Source organism: Phragmites australis, chromosome 14 (genome assembly GCF_958298935.1).
Source record: "Phragmites australis chromosome 14, lpPhrAust1.1, whole genome shotgun sequence".
Taxonomy (NCBI): Eukaryota; Viridiplantae; Streptophyta; class Magnoliopsida; order Poales; family Poaceae; genus Phragmites; species Phragmites australis.
In genome coordinates, this window is record NC_084934.1 from 24,438,612 (window position 1) to 24,458,639 (window position 20,028).

The 20,028-nt window shown below is 39.1% G+C and overlaps 2 protein-coding genes across 2 annotated transcripts; both read right to left on the reverse strand.

Annotated features, from left to right (window-relative positions):
- Positions 1–6,508: 6,508 nt before the first annotated feature.
- LOC133890748 (vacuole membrane protein KMS1-like) lies at positions 6,509–11,844 on the reverse strand. Its single transcript, XM_062331270.1, has 8 exons — positions 11,387–11,844; positions 9,998–10,209; positions 9,476–9,554; positions 9,070–9,357; positions 8,268–8,419; positions 7,799–7,915; positions 7,481–7,666; positions 6,509–7,104 (listed from the first exon to the last, which is right to left on the reverse strand). The coding sequence occupies exons 1-8, from the start codon at positions 11,424–11,426 to the stop codon at positions 6,910–6,912; spliced, it is 1,269 nt and encodes a 422-aa protein (XP_062187254.1). The 5' UTR covers positions 11,427–11,844; the 3' UTR covers positions 6,509–6,909.
- Positions 11,845–13,189: 1,345 nt separating this feature from the next.
- On the reverse strand, positions 13,190–16,657 carry LOC133890749 (fatty-acid-binding protein 1-like). The gene is made up of 4 exons (XM_062331271.1): positions 16,248–16,657; positions 15,907–16,156; positions 14,965–15,056; positions 13,190–13,543 (listed from the first exon to the last, which is right to left on the reverse strand). The coding sequence occupies exons 1-4, from the start codon at positions 16,594–16,596 to the stop codon at positions 13,404–13,406; spliced, it is 831 nt and encodes a 276-aa protein (XP_062187255.1). The 5' UTR covers positions 16,597–16,657; the 3' UTR covers positions 13,190–13,403.
- Positions 16,658–20,028: the final 3,371 nt, after the last annotated feature.

The window sequence follows — 20,028 nt, forward strand, 5'->3', positions numbered from 1 at the left end:
TGGAGTTTGCTATATACCTTAATATCACGGTTAAAGTTTCTAATTCATTAAAAATCAAAAATAAATATACTCATGCCTAAAGTTTCTATATTGGAGCTTGCTATATACCTTAATTTTATGGTTAATTTTTCTAATTCATTAAAAATAAAAAATATGCTCATACATATAGCTAATGTAAATCAATAATAAGGACACTTTCCACCATAAGCCACTAATTGAAGCTTACATATCATAAATGAGGTATAATTGCATCTACATTATCTTCAAACATCATGGCCATAGGTTCATCTCCATCATTTCAAAATCTAGATCATTTTAGCAAATAAAATTCAACTAGAAATAGATTGGAGATGAAGTTACATACCTTGGAACACCTAGGATAAGAGAATTCCTCAAAATTTTGAAACTCCCAAGAACTAGGTGAGCAAAAATGGATGCCACCGAGCAAGAAAACAAGGCTCCTCTTTGTTGTACTCAGACTTAGGAAAGGAGATTACCACTTTTATATAACCGAGACATCACTGCTGGCTAAAATCACCAGCCAGCAGTGATGCCCTTATATCATTATCGGTCGGTGTCTTCAGTCGGCAATGATGATGGAGCTAGGCATCACTGCTAGCTCAAACCATTGGCCGACAATGATGACTCTTATCACTATCGGTTCATAACTCATGATGATTGATTCTTTCTACGCGGCTATGAACTGGTAATACTACCCCATCACTGTCGGCCTGTTAGGAACCAGTAGTGATGGGCCAATATATAAGGTCGATTCTGTAGTAGTGACTAGGCATGAGTCATGTAAAATCTTATCTCAACTAGTGTCCTAAAAAAAAATGACTACATAATAAGGCAAAACAAGAAAATTAACAATGATGACTCTACATTGGACTATGATCCTCTTGATGGTGATGACAATGAATCAGAAGAAAGTGATGCCAGTTTAGGAGAGGAAGAGGAAAATTCGGTGATGGCGGATATATTTTCTAGGTTCAAAGTTGAGTCACTTTTTCTTTTAAACCTTAGCATGGGTATTGGGTACAGTTAACTTATTCTACTAGCTAGGTGGTTCTTTTGATTTTGCTTATGATATTTCTGAAACATAATAATAGAATTTCTTTATTTGCTTGTGTTTTGTAGACCTCGAAGATTTCTCAAATGGCTCCTAATCAAGGTCAGGACCATGTTTTGAGGTCAGGATCAGAACCATCAGCCAACACACATGTCCTGAAGAAAGGAGTCAAGTTAGAGGAGAAGGATCTATGCCAATATCTACATTTGATCCAAGATATAGAGCGAACAATAAATCAATGTTTTTAAGGAGGACTCAGCCAAGTGGTGATAGAAATGAGGGGAGTTATAGCATGAATGCTCTTGGTCAAGCTAGCGATAATGATGGATTGTTTGAGGAGATGCCATTGCTTCATGTAGGTATTGCGTCAATTTTTCATTCCATTTCTAACTTGCAAACATATATACTTCTCATCCATTGTAAATATGTAACCTCAGTTGCACCACCAAGCTTTAAGGAACACCAAAAACCAACTTGGGGGAGAAGGCTTAATAAGCTTATCAGATATATGGGTTGTAAAATGCATCTATCCTTTATCGAAGGAAAAAATAACATGAGCAACCATTGCAAGCAGCAAAGCTAGCCTCAGAGTTCGGCATAGTGGTGCGGGACCAAGTACCTATCTATCCACATTCGAAGGACTACAAAAATAAAAGGGATAAAGATCTAATGAAAGCTCACATGAGCAATCTAGCTGTGAGTCCAAACATTTTCCTCAAATTTGTTAGTCATTTATCTATGATGTTAACTTTGTGTCGTTTCTTACAAAATATATGTTAAACCCATAATTATTTGAAATATATGAAACCATGTTGGTTATATTGGATTGTAGTAACTCCTGCTACACTTTAAATCTGAACCAAGTGTAATATGCATTGCTTACATATACTTTCTATTATTGTGGTAGTTTAAGTATATTAAGTTGATACTATTATTTCACTTCAATAGATATGTTTTGACATGGATGTTGCTGATAATACAACCAAAAAAGTTTGTTCTGATCTGCTAAAAAATGGGGTGCATCAACAATGGCTGAAAAGAAAATATTTCAATGATGTTCTTGAGAATGAAGTGCTCTCAAGAAAACCATCAAGTTTTATTGAAGAAGATTGGACACAGCTTGTGCAGAAGTGAATTGGTCCAAAACATAAGGTACGAAAGAATAAAAATTGTTGAAATATATACATTTGATAGGTTGTTACATTGGCTTTTTATCCTTTGTAGGAAACATCTGAAAAGAACAAACAAAATCGAGAAAAAGTTAGGCTTCATCAAACAACATGTTCTCAGAGTTATCTTGCTAAAAGATTTGCTTTGGTATGCTAAATTGTTCATAAGTTCATTACACTATACAACTAGCCACACAATTCTGAAACATTTCTATGTCAATTCAGAAGGAGCAAGAAAATAGGGAAGAAACAAATCCTACTGAACTTTTTTAAGGCAAGCCACTACTACAAGAAAAAGGGTTATAGTGATGTTGCACAAGAAGTTATTGTAAGTATATTGATTGCCAAATATAAATTAGTACCTACGTGATTTTGTTTTGATTGTATAGTGATTATTGATTAGCTTTTTCATGTTGGAACTATTAGTAATTGTTTTTTTGCTGAATGCTCACGCTTGATGCCTTTTTATCATATTAATCTAGAAAATATGACTAATTTATTCCATAAGTTGTTGGATGTCAATAGATAAAGAAATAGATTTGCTAGTAAGCATGTAGTTGAGAAGTGACACAAACTGTATCCTCAATACCTAAATTGGAATATAACTTGCTATGTTGAACATTACATACTCCACCAGATTATCAAGAACAATTGTGGATACTAATTTTCATTCCATGAAAGTAAAGAAGACAACCCATTAAATAATATGCTAGTCATAAATAGTTACAAGTACTAGGATATGGTAATGCACTTTTATATAGTCCACATCTATTTAGTATTTATAGAAATTATCTTGAACTTCGTATTGTCACCATTCAATTTATGTCAAGATGCAATGGAGACTGCAAGGGACCAAACATTAGAAGGAAAAGAACCAAAATTTACAGATGAGATTGTGAATGAAGTTCTATCTGAGTACAGTAAAACAAACAAGTTTTTGGTGAACATGGCCATTCATTCAGCTGGTTCAAGCCAAACTTCCACTGATACATCTGTTGCACGCATAAGAGAGTTTGAAGAAATAGTTCAACAACAAACTTTGCAAATAGATAATGCTACTAGAAATAAGCAAGAGTTGTGTAAAACTGTTGTTCTCAGCAGGAAGAAATTGCATATTTAAAGAAGCAAGTTGAAGAAGAAAATGAGTCAGGCAAGAGGTATGAAGACAAAATGGCCATTTTCAAGCAGAAGCAGAAACAATTGATGCACTTGTTATGTGTCTCTTGAGCCATTCGTCAATCATAGGTTCAAGTTAATAATCTTTTTGGTGAAAGTACTTGGTAGATGGTTAAGAAGTTTATGAAGTTATGATGGCTCTATGTATGGAAGGACATAGCCATGATTATATTTTGCACCTAATGTGTTAGTGCTAGATATTGCTTAATCTATGCTATCTTTGGATGGATGCTACATGGACATGTTTGTATGGTTGTATTGGCATGTGTGAACTCTAATGTTTATGATAATCTTAGTTTGTCATACTGTATGATTGTAATGTGCCTATCATGTATGTTTGCATGAGCTTGGGTTGATAAATTTGTGACGCACACATCTATATTATATGATGTAAAATATCGTCACAAAATATGACCTATTTTATGATGATAAATAGTCATTATAAATATATTATATTCTGTGATGTTCATATCTACATTGCATGGCATACAATATTGTCACACGATTACTGGTTGTCATAAATAGATTCTATTCTATGATGTTTGGGCCTACCTTGGAGGATGTAAGTATAACATCGCAAAGTGTACAACATTCTGTGATGACTTCATAAGCATCGTCACCAAGAATATTCTATAACATCAATTTTACGACGAATACAGTGACATAAGAAATATGTCATTATTATTCTTCTATAATACAATTACATTTTTACTATAGTAGAAGTCGAATTTCTTGCAGTGATATACGGAGAGCGTGCGTGGAAAGAGCTCATTCATATCATCTCACAGTCAGAGAGGAAAAAACAATTGGAAGAGCCCATGGCACCCTCATATCGTACTTGTGCAGCGTAATCATTTTCTTAAGAAAAGGAAATGCCAGTAAATTAAAAAACAGTTGAAATATTTTATTTTGGCGCGAATCCCTAGGAGCCTACTGCCAAAAATATGGTTTGGTACTACTAGAACTGTATTACAGATTTGAATGGGTAGTTTCATAGAGAACGAATCATATTCTCCTAGCTTGCAGTTGCAGACTTGCAGCCTTGTACTCTCCTTTTTCTTCAGCTGGTAGGCTGCTAGGATCACACTGTATCTCACTAGCAGTCATAGAGGGTAAAAAGGACAATGCCCTAGGCGGTAGGCCAATGTAGTAGGAAACAGAGTGAGCTCGTTGTTTTATAGGCTTTCCCATAAGAGTTTAGGTAAGACTGGCAAAGAAACTCTCCACAGAGAATGGAGTCTATTCAAGAAGAATTGCAGTAATTCTTCAATCCTAACAAAGTTATTTCGGAGGAATTCAATGAACAACATCGATTACTTAGGATTAGGGACGAAGTCAGACCAAAATGAAGGATACCCGCATGGTTACTATTAAAAAAAAATACTCTTCATCATAGTTATATTTAGTAGCAAATTTGGATGAAAGGGGATATCTGTGCACTCGCCTCCCATAAAGCTTGTGAATTTGCAGCACGTAGTAGAATCATTACCAACGGCATGCTGTGCGCCATAGGCCAGAAGAGATCTCGCCGTGCATTACTGCATTTATCAGTTACTTTGAGTACAATTCTGTTGCTCAGGTGATACTACCTGCATACAGGATCCTGCAGTAATTGTAAATGGCGTTTAAACGCATGCTTAGTGCAATGAAGTTAAATGCATTGGCTTTCAGTTCTATGCACTCTAGTATTTACTGCAGAACAGGACCATTTATTTATTTTTTTCTAGAAGAAACACTCTTGTTCTGAAAAGAAATGAAAAATTCAGAGCCTAAAAGTGTAACTATTTGCATCAAGTTTACACCTTTAGCAATGCAAATCAAAGTCTAACCTCTAACCTAGTAACCTCAAAGGCTAAGGCCTACACTAGTGGTTAATGGTTCACTTCATGTTAGGGTGAAGCAGAGTGGTTCAACTTTGGTATTATAGGCCTATTTGATATAACTTCGGCTCCGAAAAGATCTGAAGTTTGTATGATAAAATAAAATAATTTAAATTTTTAATTTTAATTTAAAATAAAAAATAAATAGCTTAACTAAATAACCTTAATTTATTCATAGCTCTAGATCCAAGATTTTTTAGAGTTAGATTTGATTAGCTCCAAAAAATCTTGTATCCGGAGCTGTACCAAACGGGTCTATATCTCTAGCTGTTTAGCTCAATGTACATCACAAACAGTAGTGATATGTTTATTTTTAGGCAAGAATTCTCGGGCCATATGACTGACCTATGAGTGCATTTGCTCAATTAGAAGGTAAGCACTTTCAATCAACCAGAAATAGTTAAAAGCACGGTCCAAACTGCCGGGTTCAATTCATCTAGAACTCTTGCTCATCCTTTTCATCACCATTTTCTTGTCACAAATTAACATGGCCCAACATACCTTTCAGAGGAGAATTCCACTGAAGCAGAGAAATGGTTACAGCTTATGATCTCTGCCAGAAATGAATTTGCTTGGTCTTTTTTTATGGAAGCTTTCACTATTGGAGCGTGGTAGATATGAAAGTAGAGAAATGATTACATCTTTGAACATAGAATGCTGAGCTTTGAGCTTTGACAGAAAAGCTTTGTGGATGAGACTTTGCTTCAAGCTCATAGGATCAAACAAGGAAAGAGAGCTAAAATCATCAATTGGGTTTTTACCTTTAACCAGGCTTTCTCTGAGTCTATTTGTCTGACCTTTTGGGTTTGAGGCTCTTGTACAATTTTTTGTTTTTGCTTTGTTATGTCTTTGTTTCATGTACAGTTTTCTCGGCCTTTTTTTTAAAATATATTTTTGCAGTAGAGGCCTCTCCTACTGTATCTCTTTTAAAAAAAATCCACGGGAAAGGACACCAATAATGCCTTCATAGTGATGTTGCGTCAGAAGCTGGGGTCTAGTGCATGCAAGCAATGGCAAGTTGCCAACAACATCACAGAAAAAAGAGTTGATAAAGATGCAACTTTCTCCATTAACCCACCTGGCATCGGGTGTGTGTGCATTGACAGGAACAGAAATCTCGTCGCGTCGCAATCAATCGCGTAGAAAGGACCGATCTCGACAAGAGATCATTGCCAATGCAGAGACAAAATCAGCTAGGAAGATAGGAGGCATAACTTGTAAAATTGAGATATTTATTTTTCTTTTTCTAATATCCTGGTTGCTATGTACAAAGCCCGCAATTGTAGCTGGTGCGGCATTACATTTTCAGCACTAAGCAAGCTTTTCACTTTTCGTTTTTTTTTTAATGAAATAGAGCAATAAGTAGTGCTCCACAATAATGCAGGCGAGTCTTAATCTTGCGCTGATGGCTCAATGGGATGGTTATGTTGCAATGTATCAATATTGTTCTTTCCTGACGAATAGTAGCAGCACACTGTTGATGACCATGCTTCGAATTTCTCAAATCAGTTACCCATATATGTATACACATAATCTTCATGTAAGTTCCCTCTCTGAACCTGATATATGTATACACATAATTGGAGAAATCAGATTGAATACCCGAGCTGAATCATTTCGATACACCAACAGAAGGTTCAGAAGCAGAACGTTTGTTTTCTGACAACTTCTTACAGATCTCTAGCTCTTGTTGTGTCCTGACATAACCCTGTGCTGTAGAAGTAACTATCTGAATAATGAAGTTTATAACCATGAGCCACACCACAGTATTCCAGATCAAGGAGAATGATAGGTTCCATTTCTTTCCCTAAACATGGATAAAACAATTTGAACATTTATAAACAATTGATTAAGAACAACCAAGAAGAGGACAACAAGCTAGTAAAATATGCAGAGAAAATCAGAGAGGCTTAAGTGTTAGATGCCTTATCATTATCAGTATCATTTTGTTTTTCTTTGAGCCCTCATCAGTATCATTTTATAACCACTTACTGTGTACCTTTCCATAGTGTGATATGTCATGCTATGTATTTACATGGCCAGCGATAAAATATCGAAATATAACTACTGGCTACAGCCCCAACTATTATGGTCAGATCACTTTAAAGACTGGAGCAAGTGAAGCTGATGGCTGCATCAAAATTTGGATCTTCGTAGTTGCCAGAGTTGAGTAAAATTCGTACCTTCACAGCAACAGAAGCTGATGCAGCAACATGAGCTGATAAAAACTTATTCTTGGCTGTCTTCAACTTGGCAACTAAAAAAGGTAGGACGGATGCCACTCCAGGAACATAGCCAAATGCCCATATAAGCCTTTTCTCCACCAAATCAAGAAGTTGGTTATTGCAGAGAGTAATCACCAATGTTGTCTACAGAAGTAATTTGTAAATTATGGTTAGTTGGCTTAACAAAGATGAGACGAAATCTGTATGAGACTATGATTACAGTTCACAACAGAATACTATATAGGAGTTGTACCAAGAAATTTGAAAGTAGCAAACCTGGATGCAAACTTTAACAATAGCCTTTCCAATCAAAGTTGCTAGAAAAAACTTCCAGAAAGGGATGTTAAATTGTCCACACAAGATACCAGCAAGATCAAACAGAGGGTTTGGCACCTGACAGAATAAAGAGTTATAGAGTTTCTCCATGTCATATTTCAGAAAAAAGGAATAGGATGCCAATATAGTGAAGAACTACTGCAAAGATTATGACCAGTAAATTTAAGAGATTTCTAAATTTTTCATATTTAACAATAAGTCATGCCATGGCTATATTTTGAAATGTACTCTTTCTATAGCAACTCTCAGCTAAATGTGAACATGAGTTTCTCGACAATTTTAAATGGCCTTCCCCTAACAGCCCAAACTGTCAAGGTGCTACGAGGCAAGTCGGCAACTGAAAAAAAAGGATAATATACTAAATATGACTCAAAAAACAAATGTGAATTGTCGACAGGAAGATACTAACCGAAGCAAGTAGCAAGATTGTAGTGAAGTTTAGATGCTGTGAATGAGACATGAGCCAGCTTTTGGCCTGATGTAAAGTTGACGATAGAAAGCCTTCTGAAATGGAAGCATCCAATTCTTCTAACTCATCTATTTTGCGGCCTGACATGCTAGCTGTGGTTCATTTACAATAAAAGGAGTCAGCAACATAGAGTAATTTTAACAAAATTATGCTGAGTGCATCACTTGATTTGATGGTTTCCAACCAATGGCATAATCTTTAACCCAGCCAGCAAGAAATTTACAAAACTGTTTAGATAGATACATGCTTCTTAGCCCTTTTATACCTATAAGCCCGATGAGACTTAACTGGTTTCCACTTCTTAGTGGAAGGCTTAGCCTTTCATATAAGCTAATAAGATGGCTAACCCTTTCATCTATAATCATAGGAAGACATCATTAATTATTTCAACAAAACTAATAGACAAGGGAAAAAACCAGGTATTTAATGAAAAATATTACATCCTCTTTCTGTCTTGCATATTCCAGTCTTACATTTGATTCTTTAGTGACAGAACTTCTCAGCAGAATATTAAGAAGTACGCATAATTTTAGTTTGGTACTCTGCCAAGGAATTCTAGCATAAGTATATTTCAGCGAAAGGTGGTATCATGTAAAGAGGCAAATGGCAGAATTTAACTAGCCCTTTTGACAACAGATGATTCAATGTGGAAGAGGTGGATCAATTGGACAAGTAAAAGAAAACAGAGGTGATTAACTAAATTATGCTATAGTTGCTAGGTGCATAGCAGTATGAATGAAACCTGCTCTTGACAGAAAATATGGAGGAAGCTCTCCAAGTGCAGTTCCAAGGCCCCAAAGAACAGCTTCGAGATAAACTTCTTGCAGTATTGTGCTGAATGGAATTGTTGCCTGATGTATCGGGGGTCCAAACTCCAGACAGTCTTTCTCTAACCATGATGGCCTCCTTTTAAGGAGAATAGTGTCATAAGGAGCACTTTTTAAATCAACCCTACCACACTGAACCGCTTTGATGGTAAAAAGGGCAATATGGGGACCTAAATATAATACGAAAGTGTGCAAACCAGAACCTGCAAAAATAATCATTGTAATATGAAACAATGTAAATTGAAATTCTTGTTATATTTTAATCAACTAATTAACTCCTAATTGCACAATTTCACTAAGCTGAAAACTATTTATACTTACCTAATCCAATGGATGAAGTGACCCCTAGTACGACCCACCATAATCCAAATTTGACATACCAAAGCAGCTCCTGGACATGCTGCATCCATGACAAGATACCATGTTTATCCGAGATGCAAAAGAGACGACATACACTACTAGTCTACTACACGAGCAAGCATGCACATACAATGGGAGATATCGGAAGCAAATTATCAACTAATGTGAACAAGCTATAGCAATAGAGATGAGATTCTCTTGACTCTTGAGCAATACGCAAGCATATTTGCCAAATGGCAGATAGCCTCAGGCCAGCACTAAAGATACCAACCTAACAGTAGAGTAGACAGCAGAATTTGGCTCATCATTCAGTTTCCAATATGTATATCCACAGAATGTAAAAAAGGCATAACTTTCTGTCAAGTTATATGCTCACGCCTCATAGCACAATTCAATATCTAGGGGCCTAACATCTACATCGCTCAAACTGTTCTAAATCTTGTGAAACACAAATGTTGTAATAACTTTGAAAGAAGATGATACCCTTTCATGTGGACCATCAGTGAACAAGAGCAGAACCCAGGTAGAAACAACCAAAAGAACCACAATTTTCAACCGAGCACCTTTTTTCAGAACACAGGAACATGTTCTTCCCAAACTCTGAGCAATGGCTAACACAAAGAATTCCAATGTCTTGAATGGCCGTGATGTCAGTGTTAGTCTCTCCAGGTCCACACGATGTTTTTCACGGAGCTCTGAAATATAAGGTACATCTGTTAGAGCATGGAATACATTGCCGTTTTATTTCATTCGGTTGACAAGAGTGTTTGGAAAATTTTGGTTTCATCTAATCATATAGTGCAGGTTGTATGGAGAATCGAAAGCAAGCTCCTAATTTGTTGCCTTCTATATATCACACTTTAAACTATCGTAATTTTCCAAGTTCTGCTGCACATAAAAAAAGATAATTGCAAAGAAACCACTACTCTGGTGTTATTGTAAGCTTGCCACTAGAAAATTACAAAATACCATTAAAACTGTGATTCGAGTGACATCTTGCAAAAAATAAAAAACCAGAGAGGTATTTACAAATGACCAGCTACCTTCCTTCGAAAGGAGGCTTTGGGGCCAGTGACATTTCTATTCTGTCCAAGTTGCATTTGGAAATCACAAACCACAAGGACAAAGCATAGAAAGTTAAAAGAATTAGCAAAATTACCACTCTTTTTTTTTACGGAAGGACTGTGGGGGAGTTCCCCACAGCATAAAATTTTATATAATAAGAAGTTTACTGCACATATATTGAAAAATTACCGCTCTTAAATGCCAATCTTTCTAAGTAAAAATCAATCGGAAGATATCATCAAGTGATCAATTCTCTCAAACGCCATCCGCCCAAAAATGAATTTAAAATCTAACTTTAAGACCAAGTGAAAAAACTCAAGTTGAAGCCTCCAAAAGGTGCTCTAAGCCTCTAAATGGTGCAATGCTTGAATGAATCATAAGCCAAAGATAAAATTAACAAAAGCCAGGCATGCAATTTAGCTACACCAAAGAACGATTGGATCGGTGTTTTCAATCGTGACCAAGAAAAAAAAAACAAAGAGTCGTCGCAAAAAGGCGATAGCATATCGCAACTCCGATGTCAAAGAAAACGAGAAAGATTCCCAACTTTCCATGGAAACCTCCATGACACGCATTCGCAGTTTCTCGCCGCATGCGAGAAGCTAGAGCCACGACAACGATTTCCATAGTTCCACGCCTAAGCCAAAGAAATCTTGAAAGAACACCGCCGCAAATGCTCAAATACCTAAAGTGCCGAACGATTGTAAGCCCAATAACTAAACTAGGCAATCATCTATCCATCGACAAGAACAGTAGACCGACCAAACAACGCGATTCCTTCCCAAAGCCAGCAAACGACTCACTCACCGGACATGGCCTGGTCCTCGCCGGAGGCGGTTGGCCCCATCTTGCAGCTCCGGTGCCTCCCCCTCTGTCGAGTAGATCTGAGCAGCGCCTCGCCTGCCGCCGCTATATAAACTGAGAACAAAAATAAAAGGCGCGAGATTGCTTCTCGTTTGAAGCAGAAACGCCTCTTCTCCAAGAGGGGTGCACGAGCTCAGCGAGTCGCGGGGCACCGAGGAATCGCTCCTTTCACCTGAAAAGATTTGCTTTTTCGCTAGCGCAAGAGGGAAAAAGCGAGGAGAGAACAACTTCGGTTTCTTATGCGGGTACGTGACCCGGCTTCCAGGGTTTTAATTAGTCAGGTAACTGAAGTAACCTGATTACCTGATCCTTAATTTGGCGATGGAGTTATGAGGGTAAATTTGAGATATTTTTTTAAACAAAATGTGCTATATAGGAACCTGACATTTTTAGTAGATTTTGGGAAATTAATTCCTGAAGCGAACCTTTCCTTTTCTCAAGAGACAAATGCTTGTTACATCGAAAGTTGGTTGGTTGTCCTTTTGGTTTTTGAGTAATTTATAAGTCCCAGCCATGTGTTGGGTAAAAAAAAATGTATGCAAACCTTTTATCTTAGGTAATGACGTGAAATTATCCACAGGCCTATATTCTCACCACAAAATTGAACTAATATTTGATCGAGTCAATGTTATATATATTTTTTGCGATTATAAGCATGGCTATGTTTTCCTTGCAAAGAAAAACTTAATCGAATAGCCATATTCCAGTAATATGGATTATGCAAAGGTTTGCCATTAAAAAACACATCTAGCAACAGTTCAGGCTTTCACCGACCCTTCCTAAAAAGAAATGCAAAGTAGACTACAAAAGCAAGGAAGATCCTTTCGTCCAAAAAAGAAATGCAAACTAGATGCCATTAAGAGCAGAAATCATCAAAAAAAAAGTAGAGCAGAATTAGAAAACACACGGTGCCGATTGGTAATTTGTACAGAGGAAACGGCGTTTGTCAGTTGCCGGTTGATCCTCAGGCTGGGGAAAGCAACGGAGGGGAGATTTCGTGCACGCGAGGAACGACAAAAACCACGCGACAAACCGATGAGCCGACGAGGCGGGGGAAGGCGACGTGTTCCTTCGCTGGCGGGGTTGCCACCTCCTTGGATGCAAAGGAATCGACCAGCTTGCCGGCTCCAGCTTGCCCAGCCTGACGTGCTGGTTAACCGTGTCACCAAAAACATATCCACATCATCTCCAAAAAAAGAAAAAAAAAAGCATATCCGCATCAGGCATCACACGCGTTAACCATAAGAAATCTAGTTGCGTAGAGCAAGTTACCTTCAGGCGAAGCATGGTGAGCTTCAGGCTTCAGAGTTCAGAGAAAACCGTACACTCCTGCTACCTTAGCAGCATGTCATCCGTGGTTGTAGACTTGCGGTGCTCGGACAATAATAAATTGGCAGATGAAAGTTTTCATTGATCCCATTACCAGGTGGTCAACGGAGCCGAGAGCAAGCACTGAGCAGAACGAGTCTGCAGCTCTAGAAATGGGACCAGGTTTACAATGGAATCAAAGCAAGCATTATTGCACAATTTAAGCAGAGAATAACATAGGTACCATCAGAAAATGTGACCATCCGTCAGCAAAATGCAGCAACAAGCAACTGTTTTCAGACTGTATGCTGCTTATAAGAATGTAAGCATCAGTAATCCAACCAACTACATTCAACCGGACACTGAATTTTGGGGGTATCTGGATCTTCCAGAAGTTTCTCAATTTCTGCACTCATGGTATGTGAATGACAACTTCAGTTAGGTAATTTCACCGGTTAATCACCAAATTGTCATTCAAGATGGAAATTTTATGTCTGCCATATTTTTATTCTTTCTGATTGAAAGGCAGTAAGTCCAGAAGTAGAAGCAAATAGGAAAGAACAGTGGGCACAGATTTAAACGAACGTATGAATGCCATTGGAACTAGAATGTTAAGATCCATGAAAGTTCTCAGTACCATTTAACATCCCTTTTAACTTTTAAGAAGGCTAGCTATATTTTCTTGGATGCTATCTTTTGCATTTTTGTCAAATGGGTCGTCTCCAACATAGAGATCCAAAATAGACCGGCACAAGAGATTGCTCTGGATGCTCCCCACTTCTTCGCCTTCAACTACACACATAGAGAAGAGAGTTTGTTAATCATGAGCGTTAAGCACCAATTTAGTTAATGTTATAAACTCATAAACAATTCACATAGATTGGCATAGAAAAATACATGAATGTATCATTGTGAAGAAAAGTCATTACACAAGGGATATATCTTCTAAGAATGAACAATTGTGACTATTTGACTCATAAACGAATGTAATTTGTCGAGCTTTAGCAGACTAAGTTTGATGTTAGTAATTACCATTTTTCTGGAGAAATATGTGCAACTATTAGCAAATAGAATGGCAATGCAATGAACAGAGAGGCTAGAAGCAACAACGACTAGTGAGGTAACACCTGGGACCGAGGAGGAGGTGGGTGGTCCGGGCAGGAGGAGGGGCAGTGCCGGAGGCTGCCATGGGAGGGGGTGGTGGCATGGTGGATAGGGATGGCAATGGGCACATTTTACCTGCATGCCCATGGGTAAAACCCTAATGGGTGCGGGTTTGGGATGTACTCTATCCGTGGTTCTGGGTGCATGTTCGATATTAAACCCAATAGGTAGAGAGAAACGGGCATGAAATAGTCGTATCCGTGCCCATTTCGCCCATGTACCCGCTCTCCAAGCATCTAACATGTGGACCCAAATCATTTGGTGGTATATAAACTGGAACCTGTGCCTACCGCCCCTATCCGCCCCACTACGTTGGCTGCGGGTGTGCTCGTGTGTATGCAATGCCCACAGGCGGTGGCCGCGGGTGCCAATTATTACCCGTGGCGGGTAATGTGTGCGGGCGCGGGTTTGAGAATTAGCTCATAGGTACAGGTTTGTATAGCTTTTACCCGCATGTATTATACCTGCTGCCATCCCTAATGGTGGATGGTGGCCATGACCGGAGCAAAGGCACAATGGGGGCGGTGGGGCGCTAGTGGCAGTGGGAGTTCTCACTTGTTTGAGAAAGAGAGTGGTAAGCATTTAAAGGGGATAGAGGAGGTGAAGCATTTCGGTAGCTGATTCAATGATTTTTTATTAGATCGGGCAGTACAGGTTTGTATAGCTTTTACCCGCATGTATTATACCTGTTGCCATCCCTAATGGTGGATGGTGGCCATGACCGGAGCAAAGGCACAGTGGGGGCGGTGGGGCGCTAGTGGCAGTGGGAGTTCTCACTTGTTTGAGAAAGAGAGTGGTAAGCATGTAAAGGGGATAGAGGAGGTGAAGCATTTCGGTAGCTGATTCAATGATTTCTGATTAGATTGGGCAGTTGAAAAGTTAAATGGTTTGGAACAAAATATCAATCAGATGCTCCCTTTACATACCCCTTCAAACATTTAGAAAAAACAACAAATGTGTATTAAATCATTCCTTCCATCAAATTAAATCCTACATCTTGATTCTGAAATGAAGAAAAGAAAAAGGGAAACTAAGAAAAATGGACTTACTACTTATTTTAAGCACATTGCTTGATTCCCTTGAAAGCTCAATCACAGACCCCTTCGGTAATTTGTATTCATCCTTGAAAAGTGAAACAAAACTGCAAAAAATCAAGGTATAAATTTGCTGCACATAGCTTATGATAACATTTGAATATATGATACAACAAAGCAAAAATAATAGCACTATTTTCCTAAAGTGACACTGGCACACTTAAGTTACAACAATGAGTATTTCAGGACTAAATTAGTAGAGTGAATAAAAGCTATTATTAGTTGTGTCATGTGGGAATAGAAGTTCCTTAGTTTTTCAACCAGAATAAGGAATTCATGTCAGAGTAAACTTCATAAATTTGATAAAAACTCCAGTTGTGGTATCTAAAAAACTCAAATTCACACTGGGGATTGTAAAGTATCAACACTAAAGGTTACAGTAAAGTGCTCACAACCCACACTATCCTGAATTCTATTACAGGCAACATTAAAAGTGCCATTGGCATGAAAAAATTGATAATCAGTGCTCCATCGTCAATTAGCTCAAATGTCAAACACAGCATAAGAAGCGCCACTAAGGAGTCAACAAACTAATTAACAACCTTACACATGACATATAAATAAAAAGTCCTGTTTGGACTGGATGAATTCGATAGGAATTTTGAAGGAACTGTACCAATTCCTACACAATTCCTGTGCTCCAAACAACTCATCAAGATTTACGAAGATGCATATGATGTGAGTCCTAACTTCTTTCTTGATCCAATATGAAACTGAATTCAGTTAAGCCTAGCACAAACTTGACAATCTTGACACTAAACAATATTATGGGAAGCAAAATAATCAAGTGTGGGTTAAAGAAAGCATCATTAGCAAGCTCATCAACAGACAGGTCTCAGGTTGGTATCTGCATTTGTCCCACAAAGACTTAACTGAAAGAACCAGAATTAGAGTTACCTTTGAAGTAATTCTTTGTTGTCCTGTCCACCAAACTTCTGAAGCCTGCTTCCCACACTCTTCTCAAATGCACTGCGAACCGAGCGAATGCTTAGCCTCCCATAAACAATCTGCAGCCTGACAGCCATCCGTATGTCGCGCTCCAACGCATCATTGATCAGCTCAGAATTTTCCTTCAATTCAGAGACAGAGAACTTGTGGTACTTCTCCTTTAGCTGCTGTTTCAAATCGTTGCCATCCGCATACACACCTACACAAGTAAAGCAACATTTCAAAATTCCTTTTTTTCTTGCAGTTTTCTTCGTATGGAGGGATCAAAGATGCGATTTTTAGCGGATTACCGAATGCGTAGACGTCGATGGACTTGAGCCCGAGGACGCTGGTCTTCCGGAGGCCGACGCCGAGGAGGCGGCGCCCGCCGGCGGCCTCGGCGGGGAATGCCGCGCCGGTGCGGGGCTCGACGGAGCCGGCGGCGGCGCCGCTAGCCAGGGAGAGGGAGGCCCAGAGAGGGGCGGAGGGCGCGGGATGCGGGAGTGGCCGGCCGGCGGACTTGGCGGTGAGGGTCAGGCTGGCGGCAGCGGCCGCTGCTGCCGCCGCCGCGGCGACTGTGGCGGCGATAGCGGCGTGGTGGGGCGGCCGCGGAGCAGGGAGGCGGGGGAGGGTGGAGGGGGAGAAGCGGAGGGGGACCATGGCTGCGGCGAGGCGGAGTGTGGTGGAGAGATCCGGGGGGGGGGGGGAGCGGGGCGGAGGACGCGATGTGGGAGAGCGGCGGGTGGTGCGTGGCGGCAATGGCGATGTGGTTCTATTTTGCCTTTTTGTTACGTGTTCTCTTGTGAAAAAGACGAAATTATCTGCCAAATTTTGGTCGGTATGAATCTCTGTAGAAGCCTGATAGTTGGAGCTTAGGATCTCATCTAACCCATAGATCAAAGCAGATCTATTTGTATTGCAATCACTCATCATATAATTTTATAGACAAACGGAAAGAAAATCATGATAATATCAGCTATGAAAAAATAGTTCACCTTTACTCAACCCCTGCACAATTATGATTTCAACAAGTATGTAATAAAGATCTAAGGAGTAGTGAATTACGATCTTATATCCGAAAGTATATAATTATATCCGAGAATGAGCAAATCATAATCCTTAACCCAATAATTGCAATCATATTTATGTCGTTTGGTGTAAAATCACTAAGCAAAAGCCTCTCTATATACAATATAAATTGCTAGTTAATGACAAATCGCATGATCTAACTCACTACTTTCGGGATGAAATGGAGGTGTGAACAGATGTGGAATCCATGATGTAATCGATTCGTAACTCCACCGGTTGGGTGACACAAGGGCGGCGAGGCTGCAAGGGTGGACATCAACGTGGCTGGCGGCAAGGTTGAGCTGTGTGCAGCCAGAGGGTCGACGATGTGGCGGCCAGTGAGCAGGCCATGGCCATGGATCCTACCTAGGCAAGATCTATCTTGGTCGTCGTCGTCGTTCGTGCATTCCGCACCGCACGCTCTCACCATCTGAACCATTAGCTAACGATGTCTTCATGATGTTTCTTCCTCTGCGCCATCGACGAGTACGCCGCATCGTGTCCACAGCAAGTGCCAAGTGCTCGTGGAAAGCACATTGCAGCCACAGAGCATGGGCGTGCGCGATGGTCGTCGGCCTGAAATTTCTCGAGTACTGCCGCCGTGTACCTTGTGTGTCCGCAGGCACGCTGTGCACGGCCCTGCTACGGTTGGCGAGCGTTATGTGTGCACTTCGCGTAGTAGTGCAGCGACCATCCTTCGTAGGTGGGCAAAAATACGATTTTGTACAATATACATAATCGTATTTACTAAAATTAATAACTATTTTCTGTATTTATAAATTTAGCACATGTATTCGGCGTATGGTGTGCCGAAAACGAATTTTTGGAACACGGTACACCGAAAAAGTCAATTTCAACACACCATGTGCCGAATACAGCAAAAAGCGTTTGGCACCGAAATACGCTTTTGTGTCACGTCGTGTCGCATCGCGCTTTACTTTTTCTTTTTTTTTATTTTTCCTTTTTACTTTCTCTTTTCGCTTTTTCTCGCAGGTTACTTTCCCTTTTCGCTTTTTCACGCGGCCCCGCGTGAAAAAGCGAAAAGGAAAAGTAAAAAGGAAAAATGAAAAGAAAAAGAAAAAGTAAAGTAAGATGCGATACGGTATTCGGCACACCGTGTGCCGAAATATGCTTTTTGCTGTATTCGGCACACGGTGTGCTGAAAATGACTTTTTTGGTGCACTGTGTTCTGAAAATTCGTTTTCGGTACACCGTACGCCGAATACATGTGCTAAATTCATAAATACGGAAAATAGTTGTTCATTTTAGTTAATACGGTCACGTATATTATATAAAATCGTATTTTTGCCGTGGATGTCCCGTTCTTTGTTCTCGCCTTTTATTTATCCTTTCTATTTCTGTATTTTGTCTGAAGTTTCTTTGATTGTACTAAAAACATGTTGTTCGAACAAGCACGAAAAGTAGCAGGACAAGATCCTGACAATCCAAGGAGAGAATAGAGATTCACTCCATAATACCTCAAAAATATATGGTCAGCAACAATCTCGAGCATCTGACGAACCTCTTTGCAAAACTAGCAACAATTTTAAGATACAGTAATGTATGAAGATAAATATTGAATGTTTAGATATGAAAAATAAATAATAAGTGATTGAATGTATTTTTAGAATGTACAGAAGATAAATATTAGATATCTAACTATGGAAGTCAATTAATATGAGATTAAATATATTTTTTGGAAGGAGTAACGGAGAGAATCTTTACACGATGACCGTTGGATCAAATCGGGTGGACGGTGGAGATCGTTCAGTTCTGCTACAACTCATATATTTTATAAAGTATCTCTACTACTTAAAAATATGTAGTGATTCTCGCACCAGACAGAACATTCTGTCTCTAATCTTACAGATTATCTTTAAACTTCGCAGAAATTACCTATATCATATCATTACTCTGCTCGCATGTGTTCCGTTTTCAAAAGTCCCGCTCCCACGTTTCTCCTCTAACTCACACGCCCACCTGTCCAGCCCGCTACACGCCATACAATTCAACCACCTCCCGCAACTCTAGCTGACATCCACATATGAACAGACCTAATTACTAATAGATATAAAAATGGGTAAAGATCGTGAGGCGGGACCCAGCGCCGTGCGGCATTAAGGGTGGTTCCGCAAGACACTCCAGCAAACAGTTGTTGAGTGAAAATCTTGCTGGTGAACGGATCCCGAGGTTGATTACTATTAAAGAGGATGAGTGGAGTCCCTTTTCCTCCTATAGACACCCCATATTGCCGGTGAATAGTTCGCTGAGGCCACGTCTTGGCATCTATGCCTAGAAGCACATCTGTCGATGATTTGTGGAAGGACCCATGTAATTTTAAATTACTTAGATAGTCAGATGCATTTTTCTTGCTGGTAAGCTTCCGGTAAAGATCTAACATGCTTGCATTGGCAACAGAGGTGGAGCCAGGGCCGCTGCTCGGGCTCCGTCCGCCTATAGAATGAATATTGTCCAACAGTAGGAAATCGAAGCTGGGCTGAGCAAAATTGACTTTGGTAGCTTCAGCAAATCCATCCCATTCGTTGGTGAGTTTTTTTTTTTTTACTTTTTCAAACTTAAAAAATTAAATAAAAAAAATTTAGATAAAAAAATTTAAAAAATAGACATCTACCACCCTCTAAAAGGATGCAGCCCTTTCAGATTGCAGTTACGCTACTGTTCCCATAGTGAACAGTACTCAACCGCTAAAATTTCTCTTCCTATCTCCTCTATTCAAAACAATGATATTCTGTTGCTCCAAAAATCTTAAAACTTTTTGTTCACGTTTCATAATCCATGTGCAACCTATTTTAATTGGATTCACCTAAAAAATATGTGTAAAATTTAAACTAAAATTCTCAAAAAAATGTACTTTTATAACTTCTAGAAATTGTTAGGGCATCAAATAAATTCTCAAAAATCTGAAAAAATTTACTAATATTATTCTTATATGATGGAGTTTTTAAAAAAAATTATTTTCAACCCTATATTTTATGGTGAAAAAGTGAGTTCCTTTCTAATACT

Coding starts and splice junctions, on each gene's coding strand:
- LOC133890748 (XM_062331270.1), bottom strand. CDS start 11,426: ATGGGGCCAACCGCCTCCGGCGAGGACCAGGCCATGTCCG. Junction 10,210..11,386: donor CGAGGACCAGGCCATGTCCG/GTGAGTGAGTCG, acceptor CTTATATTTCAG/AGCTCCGTGAAAAACATCGT. Junction 7,667..7,798: donor TTGTTAAAGTTTGCATCCAG/GTTTGCTACTTT, acceptor TTACTTCTGTAG/ACAACATTGGTGATTACTCT.
- LOC133890749 (XM_062331271.1), bottom strand. CDS start 16,596: ATGGTCCCCCTCCGCTTCTCCCCCTCCACCCTCCCCCGCCTCCCTGCT. Junction 16,157..16,247: donor CATCGACGTCTACGCATTCG/GTAATCCGCTAA, acceptor TTACTTGTGTAG/GTGTGTATGCGGATGGCAAC. Junction 15,057..15,906: donor AACAAAGAATTACTTCAAAG/GTAACTCTAATT, acceptor GATTTTTTGCAG/TTTTGTTTCACTTTTCAAGG.